The sequence below is a fragment of the Salmo salar genome, chromosome 23 (genome assembly GCF_965601325.2).
Source record: "Salmo salar chromosome 23, fSalSal1, whole genome shotgun sequence".
Classification (NCBI taxonomy): Eukaryota; Metazoa; Chordata; class Actinopteri; order Salmoniformes; family Salmonidae; genus Salmo; species Salmo salar.
In genome coordinates this window covers 20,855,099-20,880,421 of record NC_138313.1, presented here as the reverse complement: position 1 = coordinate 20,880,421, position 25,323 = coordinate 20,855,099, and the positions used below count along the sequence as shown (strand labels likewise).

Below are 25,323 nucleotides of genomic sequence, written 5' to 3'. Positions count from 1 at the left end.
TCCTAGGGTTGTCATCTGATGAAGATCATCAAAGGTTAGTGCTGCATTTAGCTGTGGTTTTGGTTTTTGTGACATATATGCATGCTTTGAAAATGGCTGTGTGATTCTTTTTGGCAGGGTACTCTCCTGACATAATCTAATGTTTTGCTTTCGCTGTAAAGCCTTTTTGAAATTGGACAGTGTGGTTAGATTAACGAGAGTCTTGTCTTTAAAATGGTGTAAAATAGTCATATGTTTGAGAAATTGAAGTTATAGCATTTATGAGGTATTTGTATTTCGCACTACACGATTCCACTGGCTGTTGACTAGGTGGGACGCAAACGTCCCACCTTGCCCAGGGAGGTTAATGAATGGTTGATAATGTATGCTACATTATCATGGTTGACATGTACTTGGGTTAGTGACAATCAAGCCAGGTAATGCTCTATAGCAAGAAAGTGGGAAACAAGGTGGCAAATAGCTTGGTCAGATATGCCTTGGGAAAAGTTGGCATATCACTACAACTCCATAAGGGCCAATTAGCCACAGCCCAGGCCTCCATCTCACCTGCTCCTGGCTGTCCAGTATGGCCTGCTGTTCCTGGGCTGCTGCCACCGCTGCCCTCTGTAGCGCCTCCTGGTGGTCCGCCTGCACACTGCTCAGACTCCTCCTCAGCTCAGCCACCTGACACACACAGGGTTAAGGAAAACAGGAATCTGTTCATATCTTCAACATGGAACAATGAGGACCCCGGCATTGTGTGAACCCAGCACCTATGGTGCGTGCTGGATGTGGTTAAATAATACTGAATGTATCAGCTATACCATTCGAGCTATACAGTGAGGAGATTTTCAGTAAGGGCATAGATGTCTGCTTCATACCTGCTGCTCTACGGAGGCCAGGGCTTTCCTCTTCTCCTCCTGCAGGCCCTGCTTCTCCTTCTCTGCCTCCAGGAGCTTCCTCTCCAGATGACGGTGCTGCTCCTGAGCCTCCTTTACACGCTCCTCCATGGAGGACCGAGCCTGCTCCATCACCTAGAGAGAGGAACGAGGAGAGGAAGCGAGTGAGAGATTTGGGGCTAAAACGCTTATGGAAGTGCACTACTAAGTGGTTAGGGGACAGGGTGGAGTCCTGACCTGCCTCTCCTTATCCATGGACTCCTCTAGGCTCTGGGCCATGGCTCTGTACTGCTCTTTGCTGGAGGTGGCTGTCCTCAACTGCTCTGCCAGCTCCTCTGCCTGCGTCTCGGTCTGCCTCAGGCGGCCATGGAGATCCTCAGAGTCCCCTTTTGAACCCTGGAGTCCTGGGGAGGTTAGAGGAGAGGAAGATGAAGAGGGGCGAGGAGCAGAGAGGTAAGGAGAGAGAGGGAGAGAGGTGTAAGTGCCACAGACTGAAGTCACAGCTGGCATGGGCAGCATAGAAAAATAACCCTGTGGCGAACCCTAATGATACTACCATAACACTGCTAATGGTGCAGGCCACAGAAGCACACACCCTCCAGGCCTGTTTTGAGGATTTTATTTAGCTTGTTTTACTACATTTCCTATAAAATACTATAAGACGACCTAATGAAAGCATGGCTATAGACACCGACCTGACCTATGTCTACACAAGGAAAAGCAGAACAACATCCCACAACTTTAAGGAAACAATTAAGAGAATGTTAGACTGGCCTAAATCAATTAATTGTAGACCAACTTGGCAGTTTGAAAAATATTAATCAGAGACTATTTGAAAATAGCAATTGTGTAAGTGCCTGTCTTGAGGAAAACTCCAACTGAGTACTATCCACATTCAAGCCATTCCAACATTCTCAGACTATAAAAACTTTTATGAGTGGTTCCTGAACATTCTGAGGTCTCAGAAGGCACTGAGGCTGATGTGATTCTGTAACATTGTGTGTACTCTTACCTTTGAGGCCCATGGGAATGGACGGGGAGCTTTGGGAGCCCAGCGACGGACGACCTCCTTCTTCACTGCCCTGCTGCAGCCTGAGAGAGCTCATCTCCAGCTGGGCAGCACTCAGCTGATCCCTGGTCTTCTGGAGCAGGCCTGTCTGGGTCTCCAGCTGCCTTTTGGCATCCATCAGCTGCAACTGGAAATAAAAAAAAAAGACAGTAAGGGGTTCATTTAATCCATGGTGCGTATCAGTGGAGGCTGGTGGAAGGAGCTATAGGAGGACGGGCTCATTGTAACGGCCGGAATGGAATAAAAGCAACGGAATCAAACATGTGGTTTCCATGTGTTTGATACCGTTCCATTTATTCCATTCCAGGCATTACAATGCAACTGTCATCCTATAGCTCCTCGCACCAGCCTCTACTGGTATGTATGTACAAATGCTTGAGTGCTGCCTTTTTGAAGCAAGTCTCTTGGGGAAAAAATGAATACGTGTGATATTAGAGAAAGCGGAAAGATAGAAGAGGACAATCGATAGAATCCAGGTAGAGGGGGTTGTGGTTGGCACTGAGAAGAGATATCAGGGACTTACATCTTGGTTTCTGCCCAGCAGGTGGCGTTGCTCCACATCGTGCCCCAGTCTCTTCTGCAGCTGGCCGATCTCTCTTTCCTGCTTCTCTATCTGGGCGCTCAGGCGCTGCCTGGTGTCAGTCTCTGAGCGCTCCAATGTGGCCTGGATGAGCACACAGGGAGTTGAACGTTAAAACAGACATGAATGCAGAGAGAGAGGACAGTGCCTCAACCATTTTATGAGTGGTTAGTTTGAGATGTTTCTATTGTCTTGACATTGGTGTTTATGTGTATAGGCAAGCACATGAAGTGTGTGTGTAAACCTGTATGGTCTTGAGATTGGTGAGCAGCATGTTCTGTCCTCGTTGTTGGGTCTGGATGGTCTCCTTCTCCTGGGTCAGTCTGGACTCCACTAGCTTCAGCATATCCCTCTCCTTCCTGAGGCTCTCAGCACGACCCTGGGGGAGAACAGTGTCAGCACAACTCACTGTGGCTTAGAAACTAGATGTAATGCATGTATAGAAAGACGGAGCAAAACACTAACACACATTACGAAAGAGAGAGAGAGACTAAGTATTGTCTGTCTAACACAATGAACAAAAGGCTTGGGACACACAAAGATGAGGCGCACACACACACGCACACACACACACACACACACACACACACAAACACACACAAACACACACAAACACACACAAACCTCTGCCATGTTGAGTTTCTCCTGTGCAACTCTCAGGTCCTCTGTCATGGTGTTAACAGTTTGCTCATTCTTCTGGGCTACAGCAGCCATCTTCTGTCCCTTCTCCTTCAAAGAGGCAATATCCTTCCTGTAGCCCTCCACATTATCCTGCAGCATCTCATACCTGGGGGGGGAGCACGTCACCAAGCAGGTTCAGTTAGTTATCAAGCAAACTTTGCTCAAATATTGTGAAATAACGTCATACTCCTAAGTTCAAAGAAAAAGACAACCTACCTCCTCATGTGATATTGTCTTGTGTTGTGTCCTGAGAGTGATGTGCAGTGCTCTTACCTCTTGGAGGTAAACTCCAGTTGGGTGGATATCTTGGCATTCTGTGATCTCTGGTCAGACACCTGCTGCTGTAGCTTCTCAGTCTGTTCCGCCAGGGCCTTGTCACTCTCAGACCTCTCCCTCTTATAGGAGGAGAACACCTCCTGCAACTACACACACAGCGAACAAGACGTTCCTTCAGATAAGAGTACAGCAACAATTCTTTGTCAACCCGATTGAAGGATATTATTTGTGGTCTATCATAAAATGGTGGTTTGACGCGACAGAAGGACAGATAATGTTGCATATACACCGAGTGTACAAAACATTAGGAACACCTTCCTAATATTCAACACGGAAAACTGTTGAGGGAGAAAAACTCTAGGTCATTGCGTTTGAACGGGGTATGGTAGTAGGTGCCAGGTGCACCGGTTTGTGTCAAGAAATGCAAAGCAGCTGGGTTTTTCCACCCTTGACAGTTTCCCGTGTGTATCAAGTATGGTCCACCACCCAAAGGACATCCAGCCAACTTGACAACTGTGGGAAGCATTGGAGTCAACATGGGCCAACATCCCTGTGGAACGCTTTCGACACTTTGTAGAGTCCATGCCCTGACAAATTGAGGATGTTCTGAGGGCAAAAGGGTAAGAATTGTGTGGGCTCACCTGTCGGAGGGCTGCCTTGGCCTCCACCGCCTCGGTTGACTCTGTCGCCATAGTAATGATTCCAGTGGGCATGGCTGTGGTGGGGGTGGCAGCTGGAGAGCGGTGGGGGGTGGAGGTCAGGGAGAATTCCTCAGGTGCTGCACCTGAGACAAGAGGTCAAAGGGTCAGTGTGTAGGTAATATACAAATCTCAAAGTTCTCCACCGGGGCTGGGCCAAAACTGACTAACAATAAAGAACCAAAAGGCTGCACAGGGTATATGTTGCTCCCGTGCTTTATTCCTGCACCCACATTTACAAAGGTTTGGCTACACTAGCCTCATCAGGCCCTGAAGAAGGAAATGTATGTGAACCCCACCTTGCTGAGGGAAGCTAACTCCAGTGGCCTGAGCCAGGAGCACACGGTACATGTCTCTCTGCCTGACAATGGACTCAGCCAGCTGCATCTGGTGGCTCCGCTGCTCCCTCAGAGCCTCCAGCTCTGCCTGGGCCTTCTCCAGACTCCGCTCCAGCTCACTGCACCTGGAGGGAGAATACAATGACCTTTATTTATCCACAGACAACAGAAACATTTTGCTGACAGGGAAACCAAAAGGAAGGGTGGAGCAGGAGCTACCACCATATTGCTTATACTCATCCAACAATGTCAGACCTACAAAAGCACCTAGTGGGTTGGGGCTAAGGGTTGTTTCTGGATGGAGACACAGATAATCAGACACTTATTTTGGGGAGGGGGTTTAAAGCAAAACACAAATGATCAGCAAAGAACATGGACAATTAAGTATATCGCACTTGGTGCCTGTGGTCTCAGTCTCCTCTCTCTCCTGTGCGTCGCTGAGCTCTCGGAGGGCCACCAGGAGGCGCTGGTTCTGCTGCTGGAGCTCCTCCACGCCACGGAATGTCACCAGGTGCTGTGTGATGACCTCCGACGTGCTGCTGATGTCAGCAGAGCTCACCTCCTCATCGAGCGCTACGTGGTTGCCACGTGCCTCCTCCAGCTCAATGAGTAGGACACGGATCTGGTGGGTTAGGGTAGGGGGTGAAAAAGCTATTGATTATGTCCTAATTAAAACAGTCATGCCTACAACCGTCACTTTTTTATAATCAACATTTGTATAGATTTTTTCACACATAATTCTATGACAACAATGAGGTTTTAGAGGCGATGTTAAGAAAAGCAGTGAGGCTTCACTAAAAGAGATAAGACAGGACGTCCCACCTGCTGCGCCATGTCTGCCAGTTGCACCTCAGACCTATGGTTGTCTCTCTCCAGGACAGAAGAGTGCTTGTTGGCTTCGTCAGTCACCTTCTGCAGACGTTGCACCTCCTGAAACACACAGTAACCAGTTATAGTGTGTCAGAACGTATTTAGTGGACTCTCATAAGTGCACGGCATCGGCAGTGCAGTTCACCAATACCAACTCAAATACATTGCAGTGCAGTACAGTTCACCAATTACAATTCAAACACATTCTTTTCACTTACGCTGGACAATCTGCACGATCGTGTTTAGTGCAGTTCAAAACCTTGCATTAATCAGGAGTTGACTGTACATTGGTGATAAGGGAATTTATATGTTTAAGGTGATGACAAAGAAAATCTACCCTGAAATGTAATTATTAGATTATGTAACTTGTATTATGAATAATTAAACAAACGTAACTATTAGTAATTATTAGATTATGTAACATGTAAAATGAATAATTAGAGTGATAAACTTAAGTCCAATAAGGTTTGGTCGAGACCAGTAAGGGAGAGAAATGTGTGTGTGTGACTAAGAAAATACAGAGGACAATTAAACTATTCATGACCTAACCTGGTTAGAACTCTAAAATACTTACGACAGGAAAGGGAGTCCTGTCAAGGTCCCTCTAATCTCGGGAGGATAGAACTGCCAGCTTGGTAGTGATAGACGAGGAATGCGGACTGTGGGGAAAGATACAGCCCACCTACTGTTTGTGTGTCTGTGTGTGCGTGGAAATAGGTCGGGGTGAGAGTTATAAAAAGACATGTCTTTGCATTCTTGACTTTAGAACGTTCTCTGAATAAACTGTACGGACCTTTTGCATAAACTGGAGTCTTTGCCTAATTATTATTATTAAACCTCAGGGATTGGTCAAAGCTTAAATAATTGTTAGTTATCATCATCATTGGGATTGATAATTCTCATGACAATTGGTTTCTAACTATCCTCACATATCCTCAGATGTTTGACTTACAGCAGGTGTTTTGGTACTGTATAACAAATTCAAAATATATATATATTTTTTTTAAACACACCGTAACTGCCTGTTCCAGCTTGGCCGACAGACTGGCCACAGACTTCTGCATGCGCTCATGTTCGTCCCGCTGGCGTTTGAGGACGGGACCCTTGGCCTCCACCTCCTGCACTATGTCATCCAAGTACTTATTCAACCGTTTGTTCTCCACACGCTGCAGCTCCAGCGCCTCCTGGGTCTCCACATACGCCGTATACAACTGGAGAGAAGAAAGAAGAAGCTCAAACTCATACTGTATACTTTGATACAATATATTAATATATGGTACTGTAGTCTATGATACAATATATGGTACTATATACTATGATACAATATATGGTACTGAATACTATAAGCGTCATGTTTCTTAATATAACTATTTGCTGAGCAAAGTCAAGAATCTCTGCAGATGAATTCTGTAAATACAGAATACATACAGTACCAGTGAAAAGTTTGGACACCTACTCGTACATTTTTTACTATTTTCTTCATTGTAGAATAATAGTGAAGACATCAAAACTTAGAAATAACACATAGGTAATCATGTATTAACAAAAAAAAGTGTTAAACTAAAACTAAATATATCTTCAAAGTAGCCACCCTTTGCCTTGATGACAGCTTTGCACACTCTTGGAATTCTCTCAACCAGCTTCATGAGGAATGCTTTTCCAACAGTCTTGAAGGAGTTCCCACATATGCTGAGCACTTGTTGGGTGATTTTCCTTCACTCTGCGGTCCAACTCCTCCAAAACCATCTAAATTGGCTTGAAGTCGGGTGATTGTGGAAGCCAGGTCATCTGATGCAGCACTCCATCACTCTCCTTCTTGGTCAAATAGCCCAAATAGTCAAATAGCCCTGGGTCACTGTCCTGTTGAAAAACAAATGACAGCCCCACTAAGCACAAACCAGATGGGATGGCGCATCGCTAAGGTATCCATGCTGGTTAAGTGTGCCTTGAATTCTAAATAAATCACTGACAGTGTTACCAGCAAAGCACCCCCACACCACCTCCTCCATGCTTCACAGTGGGAACCACACATGCAGAGATCATCCGTTCACATACTCGGCGTCTCACAAAGACACTGGTGTTGGAACCAAAAATCTCAAATTTGGAATCATCAGACCAAAAGGACAGACTGGTCTAATGTCCATTGCTCATGTTTATTGGCCCAAGAAAGTATCTTCTTCTTATTGGTGTCCTTTGGTAGTGGTTTCTTTGCAGCAATTCGACCATGAAGGCCTGATTCACAGTCTCCTCTGAACAGTTGATGTTGAGATGTGTCTGTTACTTGAACTCTGTGAAGCATTTCTTTGGGCTGCAGTCTGAGGTGCAGTTAACTCTAATGAACGTATCCTCTGCAGCAGAGGTAACTCTGGGTCTTCCTTTCCTGTGGCGGTCCTCATGAGAGCCAGTTTCATCATAACGCTTGATGGTTTTTGCAACTGGTTGAGAGAATTCCAAGAGCGTGCAAAGCTGTCAAGGCAAAGGGTGGCTACTTTGAAAAATATCAATTATAAAATAGATTTAGATTTGGAATGAGTAGGTGTGTCCAAACTTTTGACTGGTACTGTATGTGTCAGTATGCAGCCGATATTGGCCTTTTCTAATCTATCCTTCTCTACCGGCTTTGCCAATAGTGCTCCACATAGCAAAACTGTTGCTATTCCAGCTGCCACTCACTGCCTAAGCCACAAGCACTGCACAATTACGAGGAATGTTCAGCTGGGAAAATCAGCAGCAGCAAGCTAGCTCATTCTTCAATACAAAAGGTACAATACTGAGAAATGGATGAATTGAGACAGTGACCAAAATTGAACTCCTGTTAGCAAAGATTAGGCAGAAAAATTGATCATACCGCAGGCTGCATGGAGAAGTAAAAAAATACATGTTTAGAACTGATAAATGACTGCATGATAATTGAATGTTATCGTTGGACAAGACTTTGTTAGAACCAAAACATAGACAGCCTGCCTCTGCTCAACACCCGAACTCGAGAACTAATCGTGTGGGCAAGCAATTGCATTTCGTTCACAATAGTCGGTTTGCGGAGTAGATTGTGGCTTATTTGTATGCCTACCAATGACAATTTACATTGTTTGAAGCACATTTTTATAGTTTCTGTCACAGATGACAGCTTCAATAAGCCCCCATGGTGAACGAGAAGCTTGCAGAATCATGATTCTTTCGGGTTTTCGCCGGTAGGGGGTCCTGCGTGATCTGGGCATTACTGACTCAAAATGACTAAATGAGTCGAAAAGATCAGTCAATAAAAATAACCAAACTTCCCATCACTAGGCTTGGGCATTATACCATATACCGGAGTACTTGGAAATAGCCACGAGATGGTTTTTACAATAACGTCAATACCGTTGAAACTTTTTCTTTGAAGTTTTTCTATACATTTTAATATTTGTATCTACTCAAGTAAATACCTGCAGTCAACTTGTGCAATTTGTTAGAAGATAAAGCAGATTGCGTTCTTCATTTCACCTGTCATATTATGAAGCTTACCGTAGTGCCCCAGAACAGTTTAGCCAGTCGCAAGTTTGTTCGTAAATAGCACAACTGGAGAAAGCGGGAGCAGGTGAGTCCAGCTGTGTATTGACAGGGGTCAAGTTCTATTTTGAAAGTCAGTGTTTTTGGCTTCAATAGAGTGATCAGGGATATGCAACTATATTTTTCCTTCACGAAAAATACATTAGTAAAACACATTCGGCAGAAAATAGCTTTATTTTCATAAGATGACAACAGAAGTGCAACGCTATTTGGCTGGCAGCCACACAACAAGGCTAAATTAGCTTACAATTAAAAAAACATGGTATTTTTTTCCTAATCTATACATGGCCATCATATTTCTGTTTATCATAGAAAGAACATAGCCAGCTACATTTCCTAATGTTTTTCTTAAAGTTAGTCTTGCATTTACCGGAGAAAAGTAGGCTGGCTACACTGACAAAAGTACCAGAGAAAAATAGGGATACATCAGATACATTCTCATCCAAGTAGAGAAGTGCAACTGAGGCACAAAAATTTGTCTGATGCCGAGCAGAAATTGCAAAAAGCATTTTAGATGCGTTTAAAAAAAAAAAAAAGCAGCAAGATATTTCTTATGCGTTCTTTTTCCCCCGCGTGAAATACAAAGTATTCTGTGTTGATGCGACCCCAAAGTTTAACTTGCTAGGTGTCTACATAAGTGGCTGAATTAATAAGGTGATGGGACATCATATTGTTTGAGAAGTCAAAGCCCTTTGGATGAGTTCTTTACAGTTGGCACTGCTCTCTTTCGATTTCCTTGCGTTTTTTCTCCTCTCCGTTCTCGGCCCATCTGTCCTCCCCCATTTTCTTAGAACAGAGCAGGCAGGCCCGTTGCCCTAGTGACTCCAGACTACACGCAGACACACATGCTGCTCCAGAGCCAGTAGTGTTCATTTGCACAATGTCATTTGTAAAACTGTCCAAACAAAACAAAAGTTACATTCGGTAGACTTTTTCCACATATTGTTACAGGCTTATTCTAAAATTGATTAAATTGTTCCCGCCCCTCATCATTCTACACACAATAACCCATAATGACAAAGCAAAAACAGGATTTAAGAAATGTTTGCAAATGTATTAAAAATAACAACCTGAAATATCACATTGGCATAAGAATTCAGACCCTTTACTCAGTAATTTCTTGAAGCACCTTTGGCAGCGATTAGTCTCGAGTCCTCTTGGGTATGACGCAACAAGCTTGGCACACCTGTATTTGGGGAGTTTCTTCCATCCTTCTCTGCAGATCATCTCAAGCTCTGTCAGGTTAAATGGGGAGTGTCGCTGCACAGTTATTTTCAGGTCTCCCCAGAGATGTTAGATCAGGTTCAAGTCCGGCCCACTCAAGGACATTCAGACTTGTCCCGAAGCCACTGCTGCATTGTCTTGGCGGTGTGCTTAGGGTCGTTGCCCTGTAGACAATGATGAACCTTCACCCCAGTCTGAGGTCCTGAGCACTCTGGGGCAGGTTTTCATCAAGGATCTCTCTGTACTTTGCTCCGTTCATCTTTCCCTCGATCCTGACTTGTCTCTCAGTCCCTCCCCATAGCATGCTGCCGCCACCATGCTTCGTCATAGGGATGGTGCCAGGTTTCCTCCAGACGTGACGCTTGGCATTCAGGCCAAAGAGTTCAATCTCGTTTTCATCAGACCAGAGAATCTTGTTTCTCATGGTCTGAGAGTCCTTTTAGATGCCCTTTGGCAAACTCCAAGCGGGCTGTCATGTGCCTTTTACTGAGAAGTGGCTTCCGTTTGGTCGGTGGAGTGATGCAGAGCTGGTTGTTCTTCTGGAAGGTTCTGCCATCTCCACAGAGGAGCTCTGTCAGAGTAACCATCGACTTCTTGGTCACCTCCATGACCAAGGCCCTTCTCCCCTGATTGCCTCAGTTTGCCTGAGCGGCCAGCTCTAGGAAGAATCTTGGTGGTTCTAAACTTCTTCCATTTAAGAATGATTGAGGACACTGTGTTCTTGGGGACCTTCAATGCTGCAGAAATGTCTTAGTACCCTTCCCCAGATCTGTGCCTCGACACAATCCTGTCTCAGAGCTCTACAGACAATTTCTTCGACCTCATGGCTTGGTTTTCGCTCTGACATGCACTGTCAACTGTGGGACCTTATATAGACAGGTGTGTGCCTTTCCAAATCCTGTCCAATCAATTGAATTTACCACAGGTGGACTCCAATCAAGGTGTAGAAACATCTCAAAGATGATCAATTGAAACAGGATGCACCTGAGCTCAATTTCAAGTCTCATAGCAAAGGATCTGAATAATTATGTAAATAAGGAATCTGTTTTTGATCTTTTATAAATGTGCCCCAAAAAATTGGAACCTGTTTTCGCTGTGTCATTTTAGGGTATTGTGTGTAGATCGATAAGGAATCAATTTAATTTAATACATTTTAGAATAAGACTAACATAACAAAATGTGGAAAAAGTCAAGGGGTCTGAATAATTTCCAAATGCACCGTACGTAGAACTTTATGAGCTGGACTGACTGTCTTCGCAATTATTATTTTATGTTTGCACTTGTTAGCATATGTAGCTAGCAGCTTCCATGGAAATTCACAATTACTGGTAACGGACACCCAATAGGCTTTTTGAGGTTTTTTTGGCGCCCCCTTGAGTACTAAGCTGGTAATACCGTAAATCCCAGGATGAGAGAAGGACGGTATGGAAAATCTGGATACCGCCTCGGGCTGTGGCGGTCATGAAATTGTGTTAGCCGGTGATTGTCAAGCAAATAACTGCCGGCCTCACAGTAATTGGCAATTATTTAACAAACATTTAGTGTCTCCTGGCTTCCACGCATAGCCTACAAGCCATTGATGCAGACCTTTGGAACATCTACATTTAAAAAAGTGTAATAAATCCATTTAATATAGCCTACACCGTCACAGTTAATCGATTATTTATTTTAGGCAGGTCTAAAGAACCATGATATGAAGAAAATGTAGTCTATTTCAGAAGAACAGCATACTCTGAGTTGTCCTCATGTGAGGCCCTGATCTGGCTATGCCATTATGGCTGTGGGCTACACTAGTTAATTTAGCAGACAAGATTTGCTTAGAATTCCGTGGCATTATTTTATATTATGAAGAATACAATTGAACATAGCTGAATAAAATAGAAAGGATATTTTCTCCAAAGGATTTCTGAGGTAGTGTGCACATGCAGCTATTCTGTGTTGAGCGGTTAACAAAGAAACAGGTCCTCCTACATGCTTAATTTGGAGTTATTTATGCAGCCCCTCGTTTTGACATAATGCTCCCTAAAATAGTCCATGCCTTGTGGCAGTTGTGCCCTTCGGCTGAATAAAATAATTATAATTCCTTCCTCCCGGCTGCCAATCGCTTTGCTCCGAAGCACCTCTCACTCACATGGCTCCCTCAGATATCTCAATTCTTATTAGCTAATTCCCGTCACGTAATCGGGCCCTTCTCACAGGCCTCTCATCTTCGAAGTAGGCTTCAAGTGAAGACAGACACATCGGGAACGCAACTGCACGCATTTACATTTCGTCAGCCAAAAAGATGAGTAGGCCTAATGAACAGCAAAAGCACTAGTCTGTCCATTTACTATCCCCCATAGTACAAAAGTTGACCTATTCTATTGGTCAATTTGTCCTACTGTGCAAGAAAGAAATATTCCAAACATAGTCTGGGACAGTTGTGGGATGTGATAGATCCCAAATTAATACAACAACTAGCATCAAAAAACATTTTAAAAGCAATGAGGCTGATGCAACAGATCAGAACATTTACCACAAAATATTGATAAACTACTAGGATATTTCTTGACATTATAAGCCCAGCAATGTGCACACTGCATTAGGCTGGCTATAAGTGGGAATGTTCCAAAATGCAATTAGCGGGAAAACACCGTTCTCAAAAGTGACCGCAAATGCGATTATGCATGTAATGATTTATTATAAAGGTGAATTATTATGGTGAAAATGATCTTCCCCAAACTTGAAACTCGTGCGCTGCCTATGTCAGTTAGGCTCTACACCGGTTGTAAAGCGGATTAATGTGCTTATTTTTAACAAGTTATTTGCCCACTTTAGTAGTGATACAAACCTTATCAAAACATATAAGTCTATGAGCTAGACTACATGAGGTGTCCGACTATGATTTGGAAAAAAAGAGAAAGAAACCTGCTAAAAAACCCACAAAAAAAGGCATGTGCTGTTTCTTGCCTTACTGCACACGCTGGGCATCATTCACAAGTGATAATACATAATTCACAAGTGATAATACATAATTCACAAGTGATAATGTTGTCACCCATCAGACTATTCTTAATTTAATATTGTATTTACATATACTAAATAATATGTGTGAAATTAGTTTGGATTTAGACTGGACCATTATCATGCACCTGTCTCAGAACAGGAGCAGGGGAAAATGTATATTTTTTGCATTGATGTCAGAGTGATTAGAGGGACTATGTCGTGCTGAGTGCCAGGCAGTTATCAAGTTCGGTAGGCTACTAATGACCATCAGCAGCATCAAAGCACAGTTTTGGAGAAGCCTAGTTACCATGACTAAACGGTCACGTGGAATTTGACTGCGGTCCTGACTCATGACTGCCGGTGTGGCAGTAATACGGTCACTGTAACGTCCCCAATACTGCCCAATCCTACCCAGCACTAATGGAGAGATATGTGAAAGGGAGCGGAGTTACAGCCTCGCTCTATTCAATAGTAGCAGTAGGCTCAAATTACAACCCGCCTTTTTCTTGACAGATAGCTGAACTAGCCAATTGAGTTGTTTCGAATTTCGCCCTGGCAGCTGAGTTGGTTAGAGATGCGTCCTGAAAGCAAAAAAAAGTAAAACATTTTCCAGATCAAGGAAAATGACAAAAAAATAAAAATAAAAAAATTGTTTCATAAGCGTCTGTGATCACAAACCATGACGTTACGTTGGAACTATTTGCATTGAATAAATGCTATTTTATAGTCTGAAACGGCAATGCCTATATGAGGTCCTTCCATACAGGCATGCCATTCTGGAGTGATGCTTCTATGCAAGCTGGAGTGATGCTTCTACTGATAACATGATCAGTAGGCTAATATACAGTAATGGGACAGTGACACATTGTTGTTTTGGCTCTGTACTCCAGCACTTTGGATTTGAAACAATATGACTATGAGGTTGAAGAGCAGCCTGCCAGATTTAATTTGAGGGTATTTTCATCCATATCGTGTGAAGCATTTACAAATTACAGCACATTTTGTACATAGTCCCCACGTTTTTGGGGACCAACAGTATTGGGACAAATTCACTTGTATGTGTATTAAAGTAGTGAAAAGTTTAGTATTTGGTCCCATCTTCATAGCACACAATAACTATATCAAGCTTGTGATTCTACCGATTTGTGGGATGGATTTGCTGTTTGTTTTGGTTGCTTTCCAGCTCATGTGAATGAGTGAGAAAGTTAGACACACAAATACCATACCCCCAAGACATACTAACCTTTCCGATTATTTTGTGACCAATATAAATTAATGGTAAATAATGTAACGTGTCATTTTTGCAAATAATAAAATTGAATTTCTAAACACTTCTACAGTAATGTGGATGATACTGTGTTTACAGATAATCCTGAATGAATTGTGAATGATCAGTGAGAAAGTTTGACGCACAAATATCATCACCCCAAGACATGCATTTTTGGGGGAGTATATTTGTGCATCATTATTCACAATTCATTCAGGATTATCCGTAATCATGGCAGCATCCATATTAATGCAGAAGTGTTTCCAAACATTCTATACTTGATTACAATAAAAGTGACTCCAAAATGACAATACATTATTTACCATTCATTTCTATTAGGCACAAAACTATTTGAAACAATCAAAACAAACAGCAAATGCATTCAAAAAAGATGTATAGTCACAAACTTGATGTAGTCATTGCATGCTAAGAACATGGGACCAAATACTTAACTTTTAACTACTTTAATAGACATATTTGGCCCAATACTTTTAGTTCCCTAAAATGGGGGGACTATATACAAAAACATTGAATATCGGCTTAAAATACCGGCCATCGGCCTCCTTGACACCCAAAAAAAACGGTATTGGCCCTAAAACAAATCTACGTCGGTCGTTCTCTAGTGGTTACCTCAGTCAGCTTCATGCCAGGTTTGACAATCTTGGACACGGCGGCTGCAGTTGGGGACATGGTGGTAATCGTTTCCTCTGACAGCACTGAGGCTGCACCTGCAGGGCATGGAAATAGACAACCATGCAAACAGGTCAAAGTTCATCCTCCATTTTGTAAGAATATGTCGAAAATAAATACACAACGCAGAGAAAGTACGAGAGGTCAAGAGGATGAGAAGTCAATAGAATTAACGATCAATGGAAATAGTGTTTTTTCTGTAATAGGGAATTATTTATCAATGGGTTAGAGTCATGGGAGGAATCTGTCAATACAGTGAGCCTGAAATAGTATACTTGTTATTTGGCCATTGGCCCAGTTGTACTGCAAGGACTTCTAGTTGGTCAACCACAGGCTAGGGTTGGGTTATAAAACTAGATCCTGTCCCTTTCTTCTGGGGAGAAAAAACACTGGAGAACATCACTGAGGACAGGGGGGAATGACCATCTACTACTTCCAAGCAGGATTTGTCCTCTTTGAATAAACCTATTTTCCTCCCCCTGATTTGCTTTGGGGTCTGTGTTATTAAAGAATAACATCAACTGCTAACAATTTCAAACTGAAGTCTCCAGAGCATGATCAAAGAAACCCCATCATCCTAATACAAATCAGTCAGTGGCCAGTTTGTAAAATCTGCTGGTAATGATGCTAACTCGGAGAGACACCATCCCTATTAAAGTAATTTTAAGGTCCAGTCAACTGTTCAGTAAAAAAAAACTGACAGGCGATTGTGTCTTAAGTCTGACCTCTGAGCTTGGTGTCAGATAGAAGTTCGTTGGCGTTGTCCAGTTCTTTCTCCAGACTGGAGATACTCTCCTTCAGCTCAGCAGCCTCCTTGATCCGACAGGCATCCATCTCCTGCAGTTTCACCTCCAGGGCCTTGTTCGCTGTAGAGAGGAAAGGAGAGGAGAATTCAGACTAATGACCAATAAAGTTAGCCTATCAATGACAAGAAAACATAGAGCCTGTGTTAGACAGTTTTGCATTGAGACAATAGTTGTGTGTGACTGTCTTTCTGGTCTCTCTCTCTCCCTCACCTTCTACAGCATCCTTCAGAAGCTTGTGCAGCTCCTCTACAGCCCCACTCAACTCCTCACTCTTGGACTCAGAGTCTGCAGCAGCTCCCTGGGAAGACAAGGTAAAGGGTTGTTGGCCAGTGTTGTGACAGGAACAATTAATGCCCTTATTAGCTAAATGCTTCACATCATCCACCATGAAAATGTAACATGCACCTGTTAACTAAAATGTTCACCAAAAGCTTACCCACACAAAAGCAACTTTTTTAACTAAAGTAAAAAATAAATACAAAATTAAGAAAATACTGTATAATGGCACTGGAGGGAATAGCAGCCATTTTATGGGCACCTGACCAATTGTGCCATTTAGTGTTTTTTTGCACTGATCTTAACTTTTTTTCGACAATGTTTCTGGCATTGTTTCCTATGATCAAAAATAGCTTTTGGACATCAGAACAGCGATCACAAACCTCTATTTGGATGAGGATTTCTACTTCAATGAGTCTGATGCGAAGGTCATACTTGCCCATACCAGATAAGGCCCAAATCCCAGACGCTCGAAAAAGGAAGAGGCGGTGTTACAGAGACCAGCGTGCGGGATATCTGACGAGACTATGTCGGCGAGTGGATAAACTGCCTCTACCCTCCATTCTATTGGCAAACCTGCAATTACTGGAGAATAAACTGGACGAGCTCCGTTCTAGACTATCCTATCAAAGTGATCTGAAGAACTGTAATATCCTATATTTTCCGAGTCTTGGCTGAACAAGGACATGGAAAATATAATTCTAGCTGTTTTTTCTATGCATGAGAGAACAGCAGTTGTGTGTCTCTCTGTTAGCAACAGCTGGTACGCAATCTCTAATATTAAAAGGAAGTCTCAAGGTTAGAATGCCTCATGATAAGCTGTAGACCATATTATTTACCAATAACGCTTTAATCTATACTTTACAAAAATATAAAATGCAACATGTAGTGTTGGTCCCAAGTTTCATGAGCTGAAATTAAAGATCTCAAACATATGCCACATGAACTTCTATTTCTCAAACATTTTGTGCACATCCCTGTTAGTGAGCATTTCTCATTTGCCAAGATAATCCATCCACCTGACAGGTGTGGCATATCAAGAAGCTGATTAAACAGCATAATCATTACACAGGTGCACCTTGTGCTTGGGATAATAAAATGCCACTAAAATGTGCAGTTTTATCACACAACAGTGCCCTGATGTCTCAAGCAATTGGCATGCTGACTGCAGGAATATCCACCAGAGCTGTTGCCAGAGAATTTAATGTTTATTTCTCTACCATAAGCCACCTCCAACGTCATTTTGGACCATAAGCCACCTCCAACGTAATTTTATTGATCTACAATCCATAGGTATCAGTCTACTCAGTGACACCCAGAGAACATCAGCATCATAGCTCTTATTGCGGGACTCTGAAACAACTGAATTGAGCTACATGTATTGTCAACCTATGTGTATTGAACACTATACCCGAGGAAAAACTATACTGCATGGATGTTTTGGAGTCTGATAATTCTGAGGAGGATGTTTGGAAAAAATATATTGGGTATTGAGTAGACTGTTACCCCATTTCATTAATTCCCAATCCTTAGGTAAAGCTGTACAGTGCAATGAATGTCAATACACACAATAGGCTGACTAGTGAGGTGATTTCACACAGTCACAGTCCCGCGATAAGAGCTACAACACTAATATTTGCATAAACTCTTCACAGTTGTGTTCTGTGGGTGTCACCAAGTAGATGGATACCCCCATTTCATTGCTTCACATTCCAACCTTGTTCAACATTATCTAGTCTAAATATGGCATGACTCCACCAATTGTAACCTTCTGCATCACTTTCAAAGAGGTACTTTTATTTTGAAGGCAAACTGCAAATTCCACTATAGCGCCTAATCCTTATTGTGGCTAGCTTCACAACACATAATCCGGTCAGGTCGAGCCTCACTAGCCAGATGAAGCAAGCTGGCTGCTTATAACGTTAGCCTTGGGAAACAGGGTTAAGTAGCTGGCTAGCTATTTATTTTCATGAACTGAAGTTCAATTTCAATAGGAGAACAACAAGTGTCTACCTAGCTAATACTTACAAGGATTCCTAAATCATTGCAAAGAATAATGAAAATGACTGCAGTTTCAACTGGTCATCGTTTTCAGGCTGGTTGTATTGGTGCTAGCTAGGTACCAAGCTAATGCTCGCTAGCTACCCCAGAAGTTGCAGTCAAACAAATAATACTTTATTACCAACGCGGTATTGTAAACACATCGTTCGAGGCTGGTGTTTGCAAACTTTTTGCACAGTTTTGACAGTGCTACTGATAGTAGTGGCGGCGCTTGGCTTGCACGTGCAAATTCAGAACACACAGCATTCTATAATATAACTGTGTTATTTGACGTCAAATTAAAAGCTTATTTGATACGTCAAATAGTGTTATTTGACGTGTATCTTTTTTGACGCGCAAAGACCCAAACGGTGTTCCGTAGTATGTCGTGAAGCTAATAGCAGTGACGCCATTACTGTGTAACTCTGGTAGGGCAACATCTGAACAATAGTGCACTTGGTAACGTTAGTGTGTACCGGTGCTCGACCAGTCGCGAAAGCCAACATCACTCACGACAGAGAACGGTTGATTGTCAAGGGCAATGAATTCCATTATCTTGGCGTTAATGGATTTTGCCTTTGAGTTGTCTCGCTGAAATTGTCTTACGCTTTCAAATGACTGCTCGATCCACACAACAGACATTGTGGGCTAAGTTAAGAATGCTGTGTTGCGCAACATTTTACGTGGCGTCATTACGTAATGTACCTACGTTATATAGGTATGCACATCAGCTTTGACATCGTTTTTTCACGTCGGCGTTAAACTAGGCAACGGGCCGATACCGATGTTGACATTTTTAGCTAATATCGTACGATTCTGATATGTTCACCGATATATCGTGCATCCCAGTCATGTTGAAATCTGACTGGGAATTCACAAATCCATAGATTAGAGACAAATTAATTTATTTCAATTGACTCATTTCCTTATACGAACTGAACTCTGTAAAATCTTAGAAATTGTTGCATGTGGCGTTCATATTTTTGTTCAGTGTATATTTTTAGTAGCCGTCTACTTACCACCACAAACCGATGCTGGCAACGAAGACCGCACTCTACCAACTATATAGGGCCATAACCAAACAAGGAAATGCTCACGAGATGTTATATAATTTTATAAACCATGTGTGCCAAGTTGGCAGTAGAATGGGTTTTGGTCAAGAAACTTGTGGTTTTCAGGTATGTAAAGGCACAAGGATGACTGTCACTATGCTCCATTTTTCCTCTATGGCAGTGGCACTCAGAATGTGTGTGAAAGAGAGACGTTCAAGTTCCTCAGTGTCCACATCACTAAGGACCTATCATGGTCCAAACACACCAACACAGTCGTGAAGAAGGCACGACAATGCCTCAAACCTTCAGGAGGATGAAAAGATTTAGCATTGGCCCCAAGATCCTTAAAAAGTTCAACAGCTGCACCATTGTGAGCATATTGACTGGCTGCATCACAGCTTGGTATAGCAACTGCTTGGCATCTGACTGCAAGGCGCTACAGAGGGTGCATACGGCCCAGTACATCAGTGGGGCCTAGCTCCTGGACACCCAGGACCTCTATACAAGGTGGTGTCAGAGGAAGGTCCTAGAAATTGTCAAGGACTCCAGCCACCTAAGTCATAGATCATTCTTTCTGCTACCGCAAAGCAAGCAGTACCGGAATGCCAAGTCTGGGAACAAAAAGCTCCTGAACAGCTTCTACCCCAAGACATTAAACCAGGGTTTCTCAATCTTGGTCCTCAGGAACCCAAGGAGTGCGTGTTTTTTTTTTTTTGCCGGTGCACTCCACAAAAAAATCTGATTCACACCTTGGGGTCCCGAGGACACAGTTTGGGAAACGTTGATTTAGACTGCGGAACAGTTAATCAAATGGCCACCTGGACTATTTGCATTGACCCCCTATTTTTAATAATTTTCTTTGCACATTTACCAGACTCTACCCAAACACTCAGACATACTAAACTGACACTCCCAACACATACATGCCACACGCACAGACAAACTTTCACACCTTTTCAAGCTTTACATATGCTGCTGCTACTCGGTAAAATCTGATAGCCTAGTCACTTTTACCTAGGGATGCACAATATATTGGTGAACATATCGGAATCTGACGACACTAGCTAAAAATACCAACATCGGTATCGCCCCGATGTCTAATTTAACACCGATGTGAAAAACCGATGTCAAAACTGACGTGCATACCTACAGTTGAAGTCAGAAGATTACATACACTTAGTTTGTAGTCATTAAAACTCATTTTTCAACCACTCCACAAATTTATTGTTAACAAACTGTAGTTTTGGCAAGTGAGTTAGGACATCTACTTTGTGCATGACACAAGTAATTTTTCCAACAATTGTTTACAGACAGGTTATTTCACTTATAATGAATTCACTGTATCACAATTCCAGTGGGTCAGAAGTTTACATACACTAAGTTGACTGTGCCTTTAAACAGCTTGGAAAATTCCAGAAAATTATGTTTGAAAAGCAAAAAAAATGTAACGATCAAATGAGCAATATCTGCAATCATGACTGATTTTGAGAGCTATAGAGTACTCATGGGAATTGAAAGCAAATCCTAGACATGTTCTACATACCTTGTACAAGTTGGAGAGCTTTATGTTGGCATTCAGCTCATTCCTAAACTTCTCCTCCATGCTAGCGTGCTGCTCCTTAGCCTCTTTCAGTTTGCTGATCATGTCTTCAGTCTGCTTCTGAAGGCTTTCACTTGAAGTCTTTAAACTTGTCACTTGGTCCTGGACTCTGTTCAACTACAAAAACAACCGAAAACATAATGTTGACACAGTAAATGGGGATAAGCCAGTCAGGTAATAGTTTAGAGACATTGTCATATCAAAAACATACTCAATAGATGAATATGAAACCAGCATGTACAGTTGTCCCAACATAACTATTTGTGATAGAAAAATAATGTTTTTTTTTTACTGTTATGTCTTGGTCTACTCCATTCAGATGCTAACTACGTAAGGGATAATCAACGAGGGGCTATGCTTTCTCTAGAAACGAATGAACGACGTGGAAGGTGTGTTCCATGACACGCTAGCGGAATGGAACTGACCTTCCACGGAGTTGCATTATTTTCCAGAGAACGCAGAGCCACGAGTGTATTATCCCTTTTATACCATGGCTATAATTGAACACATTTGCAGGTAGAAATGTGTTCAACATCCACTGAAGCAGCTAGCAAGTTTACTAGATAGCTACAGTAGTTGCCTTGGTAACCAAACAAACATACTTGCTAGTTTAGCTAACTAAACCATCAAGTCCTAGCTTGCTATTATGAAAATCGAATTCAACAATGTCAATAATGTTTTCAATTCGACTTTTGCTTTCAGAAACAGCTCAATAGAACAGATCAGAATGAACTATAGCCATTGAACTCTACCGTGCTGATATACCATGCGTAATAGGGAAATAATGTACGCTATAGAATGCCCTTCAAGCCAATCATAAATGAGTATTCAACAATGCCACGGTATAACTTGCTTTAACACCTATTGATGATAGTATCTTCTGGCCGGGGGAGTTTTGTTAAGAGCCCTGATGCTTGCTCTAAATGTTAACACACATCGCTTGCAGTACTGCTTTGGAAACATAAAAAAATGTTCATATCTGCGATAAATCATTTCCAAAAAACTAAAAAGGTTAAATAACTTCACACCTTTATAGCAGTAGGGTTCCCACATGGTCATATTTCCATGTTACAGAGCTTGTTTACAGAAAACAGACGGAAGACAGAGTTGGACCACCAGTGCTAATTAGGTGTCTGCGTCTCCGAACACCTGTGTATAAACGGAAGACTGACGCCACAAATGTGTTGTCAATGAGAAATACTGTCGGCTGCAACCATGGTAAAAATGGTTATGTATGTGTAAATTTAGCATTTGTGAAATTATTTTTATGTGATATGAAAGTAGTCATGTTTCTAGAACTGTATCGCAATTGAGAATCAATTCACGTTTAGATGGAGTATTTGGCTGTTTTGGCTTCCACAGCCAATTCACCTGTAACAGAACATGTAAGGTCCTTGGACTATAAGGAAGTAACGATAGGCTCCTTTAGTCCATTATTGGGCTTGTCTTGGTCATACCTCATCCTCTTTGTTCTCAAGGCTGCACTTGAGCTCCAGGATCTCATTGCCCTTCTGACGTGACAGGGCCAGCAGCTCCTCACTCTTAGCCTTGAGCTCTCCGTTCAACCAGGCCGTCTGGCCCTGCAACAGCTCCTTCTCCTGTTCCATACGCTTCTCACGGTACTGGAGGTAATAGGCACAACAGTGTGGATTACACATGTGATGTATTGGATCATTTTAACACCTTCCTTAAGAGCTGGGTCCTATTCAAGAGTTCACAAGTTACAGAACATTCAAATAGGCTCACCTTGATGTTGACCTCTGAGGATTCGAGCTCGTCCAGCTTGAGCTGCAGCCCCATCTTTGTTGAATTGACTTCTGCCACTTTGTCATTGAGGCGCTGCAAGTCCTCTGATGATCAAATAAATCCCATAGACATTAGATAAAGAATGTGTGTGTGTGTGTGTGTGGTATCCCTCCACATAGATTCATCCATACCACTCAGATAGTCCACTTCCTGAGATCTCCTCTCCAGTGTATGCACAAGCTCCCTCTTCTCTGACTCCAGCTCATCTTTGGCTTTTGAGAACTGGGCCTAGAATAAAAATGTGTACATCTATATTAAGCCCAAAAAGGTGTCAACACCAACCGTTAATGAGGTGACAAGATCATGAGTCTCACCTGTTCAGATGTAAACTTTTCTTGGTTGATTTCACACTTTTTATTATTTTCCCGCACACTCTTGAGTTCTTCATCTATAGAAAATATGAGCAATTTCATTAAATGGTAGATTGTCATCCCCCATTCTTTAGTCATGGTCAGTAAATAGCCAAGCATGCATCACATACTAGTGTTTACATGTATGCAGCAGTCATTAAAGAGACTTTGGCTGGATCATATAACTAATTCCACTTACTGATCTTGGTGAACTCCTCTCGGAGTTTGTGGTGCTGTTCAGTCTGGGTCACTAACTGTTCCTGACTTTGCTCAAGACGCTGCACTTTCTCAAAGAACTGTTGTTCTGCAAGACAACACATGTCAACTTGTCTGAAAGCTAAATTATAAATCAAAGTACTTTAATGAAGTTGCCTAGCTACTTCCACGTATAGCTAGCTATAGGGACAGAGAGTAGAGAAGTTTTCAACGAGAAAACGCAGGACTCTCCAATCCTATTCCTGGAGAGCTACCGACCTGCAGGGTTTCGCTCCCACCCCAATCTAATAATTAACTGGTTGATAAACTGAATCAGGTCAGTTTCAACTGAGGTTGGCGTGAGAACCTACAGGACGGTAACGTTAGCGCTCCAGGAACAGGGTTGGAGACCCTGAGCTAACGTTACCCTAGTCAGTCATTCATCCACCAGGTTACGTCAGACAGTACAGCTAACGCTAGCTAGTTACAGTAGCAAAGCAATTTAGACATGGTTGATAAACAATGTTGGCAAGCTATTTTTGAAACCATCATATTCCTCTGCCTTGAAAACTAGCTAGTAAACAGTTGTCGATGCTGCCGGTCAAAGCCATCCACGCGTTATCCTACTACGTAGTTAGCTAGGGCTGTACACATATAATGACCTCCTATTCGGCCATATCTTACCACTATCGACTCTAAATTGCTCCTGGTGTGCCTTGAGGAAATCTATTTCATATTGCAGGTCAGACAGGAGCTTTTCCAGTTTATTTTGAACAGCTTTCGGGAGTTTCGTTATCTCAGCGCGCTCCAGAGCTTGTAGTAGCACTGCAGACATTTTCCCCTCGCAAAACAACTGGATCTGAGCAGGCGCAGTGGCTACTTGTTCTCAGTGACCTGTGTGGTGAGATACTTGGGAATATCTTTGACTATGTACATACGCACAGACTCAGTGAGCATAGCCATGCTATTGAGAAAGACCGCCGAAGGCAGACCTGGATGGGATCAATATCATGCCAAATGTATTCACAAATGTACATCTCCAATCCACAAATGTAAATCACTTTATACAAACGAACACCTTTTGATTTGTATTTGTGTAGATATATTGCATTACAATTGTTTTATAACTGCAGATATGCATGTCATTTCCAAGGGCCTTAAGTAAAATGACTGCCATAATGATTTTACACATAGGAGAGATATGACAAATGGAAAACCTGCAACTCCATATTTGGAAGCGCTTAGGTCACCTGACTTTTGGCAGGGATTTGACAACAAGAAAAAGACAAGAGCTGTGTTAGAATATTATTATTATTAAAAAATATATATATATTAACAACAAATCAATACAGAGAGTACATGAGGGAACACAAGTACATATAGATTATATACTATGGACAATTGAGCTAGGGGGTACAATATCACATTACACAAAGACCTTAAGGGACATACATACACTTATAATTCTAACAGCTTTTTTGTTAGTAGAGTATTTAATTGTCTTAAAATACAGTTACATTTATTGTTGTAGGGTAAGAAAATGTGTTTTTTTGTTTGTAAATTTGATCGGAGGTGCCGATCAAGAAGGTCATTCTGAGAGAGATAGCAAGAGAGCTGGCCAAGGACGGCACGCTCAAGAGTTTTGGAGAGAAAAGAAAAAAGGGATACTGGTCTGTAGTTGTTGACATCGGAGGGATCGAGTGTAGGTTTTTTGAGAAGGGGTGCAACTCTCGCTCTCTTGAAGACGGAAGGGACGTAGCCAGCGGTCAAGGATGAGTTGATGAGCGAAGTGAGGTAAGGGAGAAGGTCTCCGGAAATGGTCTGGAGAAGAGAGGAGGGGATAGGGTCAAGTGGGCAGGTTGTTGGGCGGAGAGAGAGGGGAGAAAGAGGTCAAAGCATAGGGTAGGGCAATGTGAGCAGGACCAGCGGTGTCGTTTGACTTAACAAACGAGGATCGGATGTTGTTAACCTTCTTTTCAAAATGGTTGACGAAGTCATCCTCAGAGAGGGAGGAGGATTCAGGAGGGAGGAGAAGGTGGCAAAGAGCTTCCTAGGGTTAGAGGCAGATGCTTGGAATTTAGAGTGGTAGAACG

The 25,323-nt window shown here is 42.4% G+C and overlaps 1 protein-coding gene across 5 annotated transcripts in view; it reads right to left on the bottom strand.

Annotated features, from left to right (window-relative positions):
- The window catches only part of LOC106584135 (nucleoprotein TPR), a 44,288-nt gene extending 20,185 nt beyond the window's left edge, over window positions 1-24,103 (bottom strand). For all 5 annotated transcript variants that reach the window (XM_014169036.3, XM_014169038.3, XM_014169039.3 and 2 more), the window contains exons 1-23: window positions 23,915-24,103; window positions 23,235-23,339; window positions 23,000-23,073; window positions 22,817-22,913; window positions 22,626-22,729; window positions 22,337-22,501; window positions 20,823-20,996; window positions 16,122-16,209; window positions 15,831-15,971; window positions 15,046-15,143; window positions 6,404-6,601; window positions 5,343-5,450; window positions 4,916-5,142; window positions 4,482-4,645; window positions 4,126-4,268; window positions 3,482-3,630; window positions 3,152-3,314; window positions 2,772-2,906; window positions 2,471-2,611; window positions 1,891-2,074; window positions 1,116-1,282; window positions 861-1,013; window positions 547-663 (exon numbers count right to left, since the gene is read on the bottom strand). In XM_014169036.3, coding sequence (XP_014024511.3) covers window positions 547-663; window positions 861-1,013; window positions 1,116-1,282; window positions 1,891-2,074; window positions 2,471-2,611; window positions 2,772-2,906; window positions 3,152-3,314; window positions 3,482-3,630; window positions 4,126-4,268; window positions 4,482-4,645; window positions 4,916-5,142; window positions 5,343-5,450; window positions 6,404-6,601; window positions 15,046-15,143; window positions 15,831-15,971; window positions 16,122-16,209; window positions 20,823-20,996; window positions 22,337-22,501; window positions 22,626-22,729; window positions 22,817-22,913; window positions 23,000-23,073; window positions 23,235-23,339; window positions 23,915-24,065 — 3,246 coding nt within the window. In that variant the 5' untranslated portion in view covers window positions 24,066-24,103. The remainder of the gene's footprint in view (window positions 1-546; window positions 664-860; window positions 1,014-1,115; window positions 1,283-1,890; window positions 2,075-2,470; window positions 2,612-2,771; window positions 2,907-3,151; window positions 3,315-3,481; window positions 3,631-4,125; window positions 4,269-4,481; window positions 4,646-4,915; window positions 5,143-5,342; window positions 5,451-6,403; window positions 6,602-15,045; window positions 15,144-15,830; window positions 15,972-16,121; window positions 16,210-20,822; window positions 20,997-22,336; window positions 22,502-22,625; window positions 22,730-22,816; window positions 22,914-22,999; window positions 23,074-23,234; window positions 23,340-23,914) is intronic.
- Window positions 24,104-25,323: the final 1,220 nt, after the last annotated feature.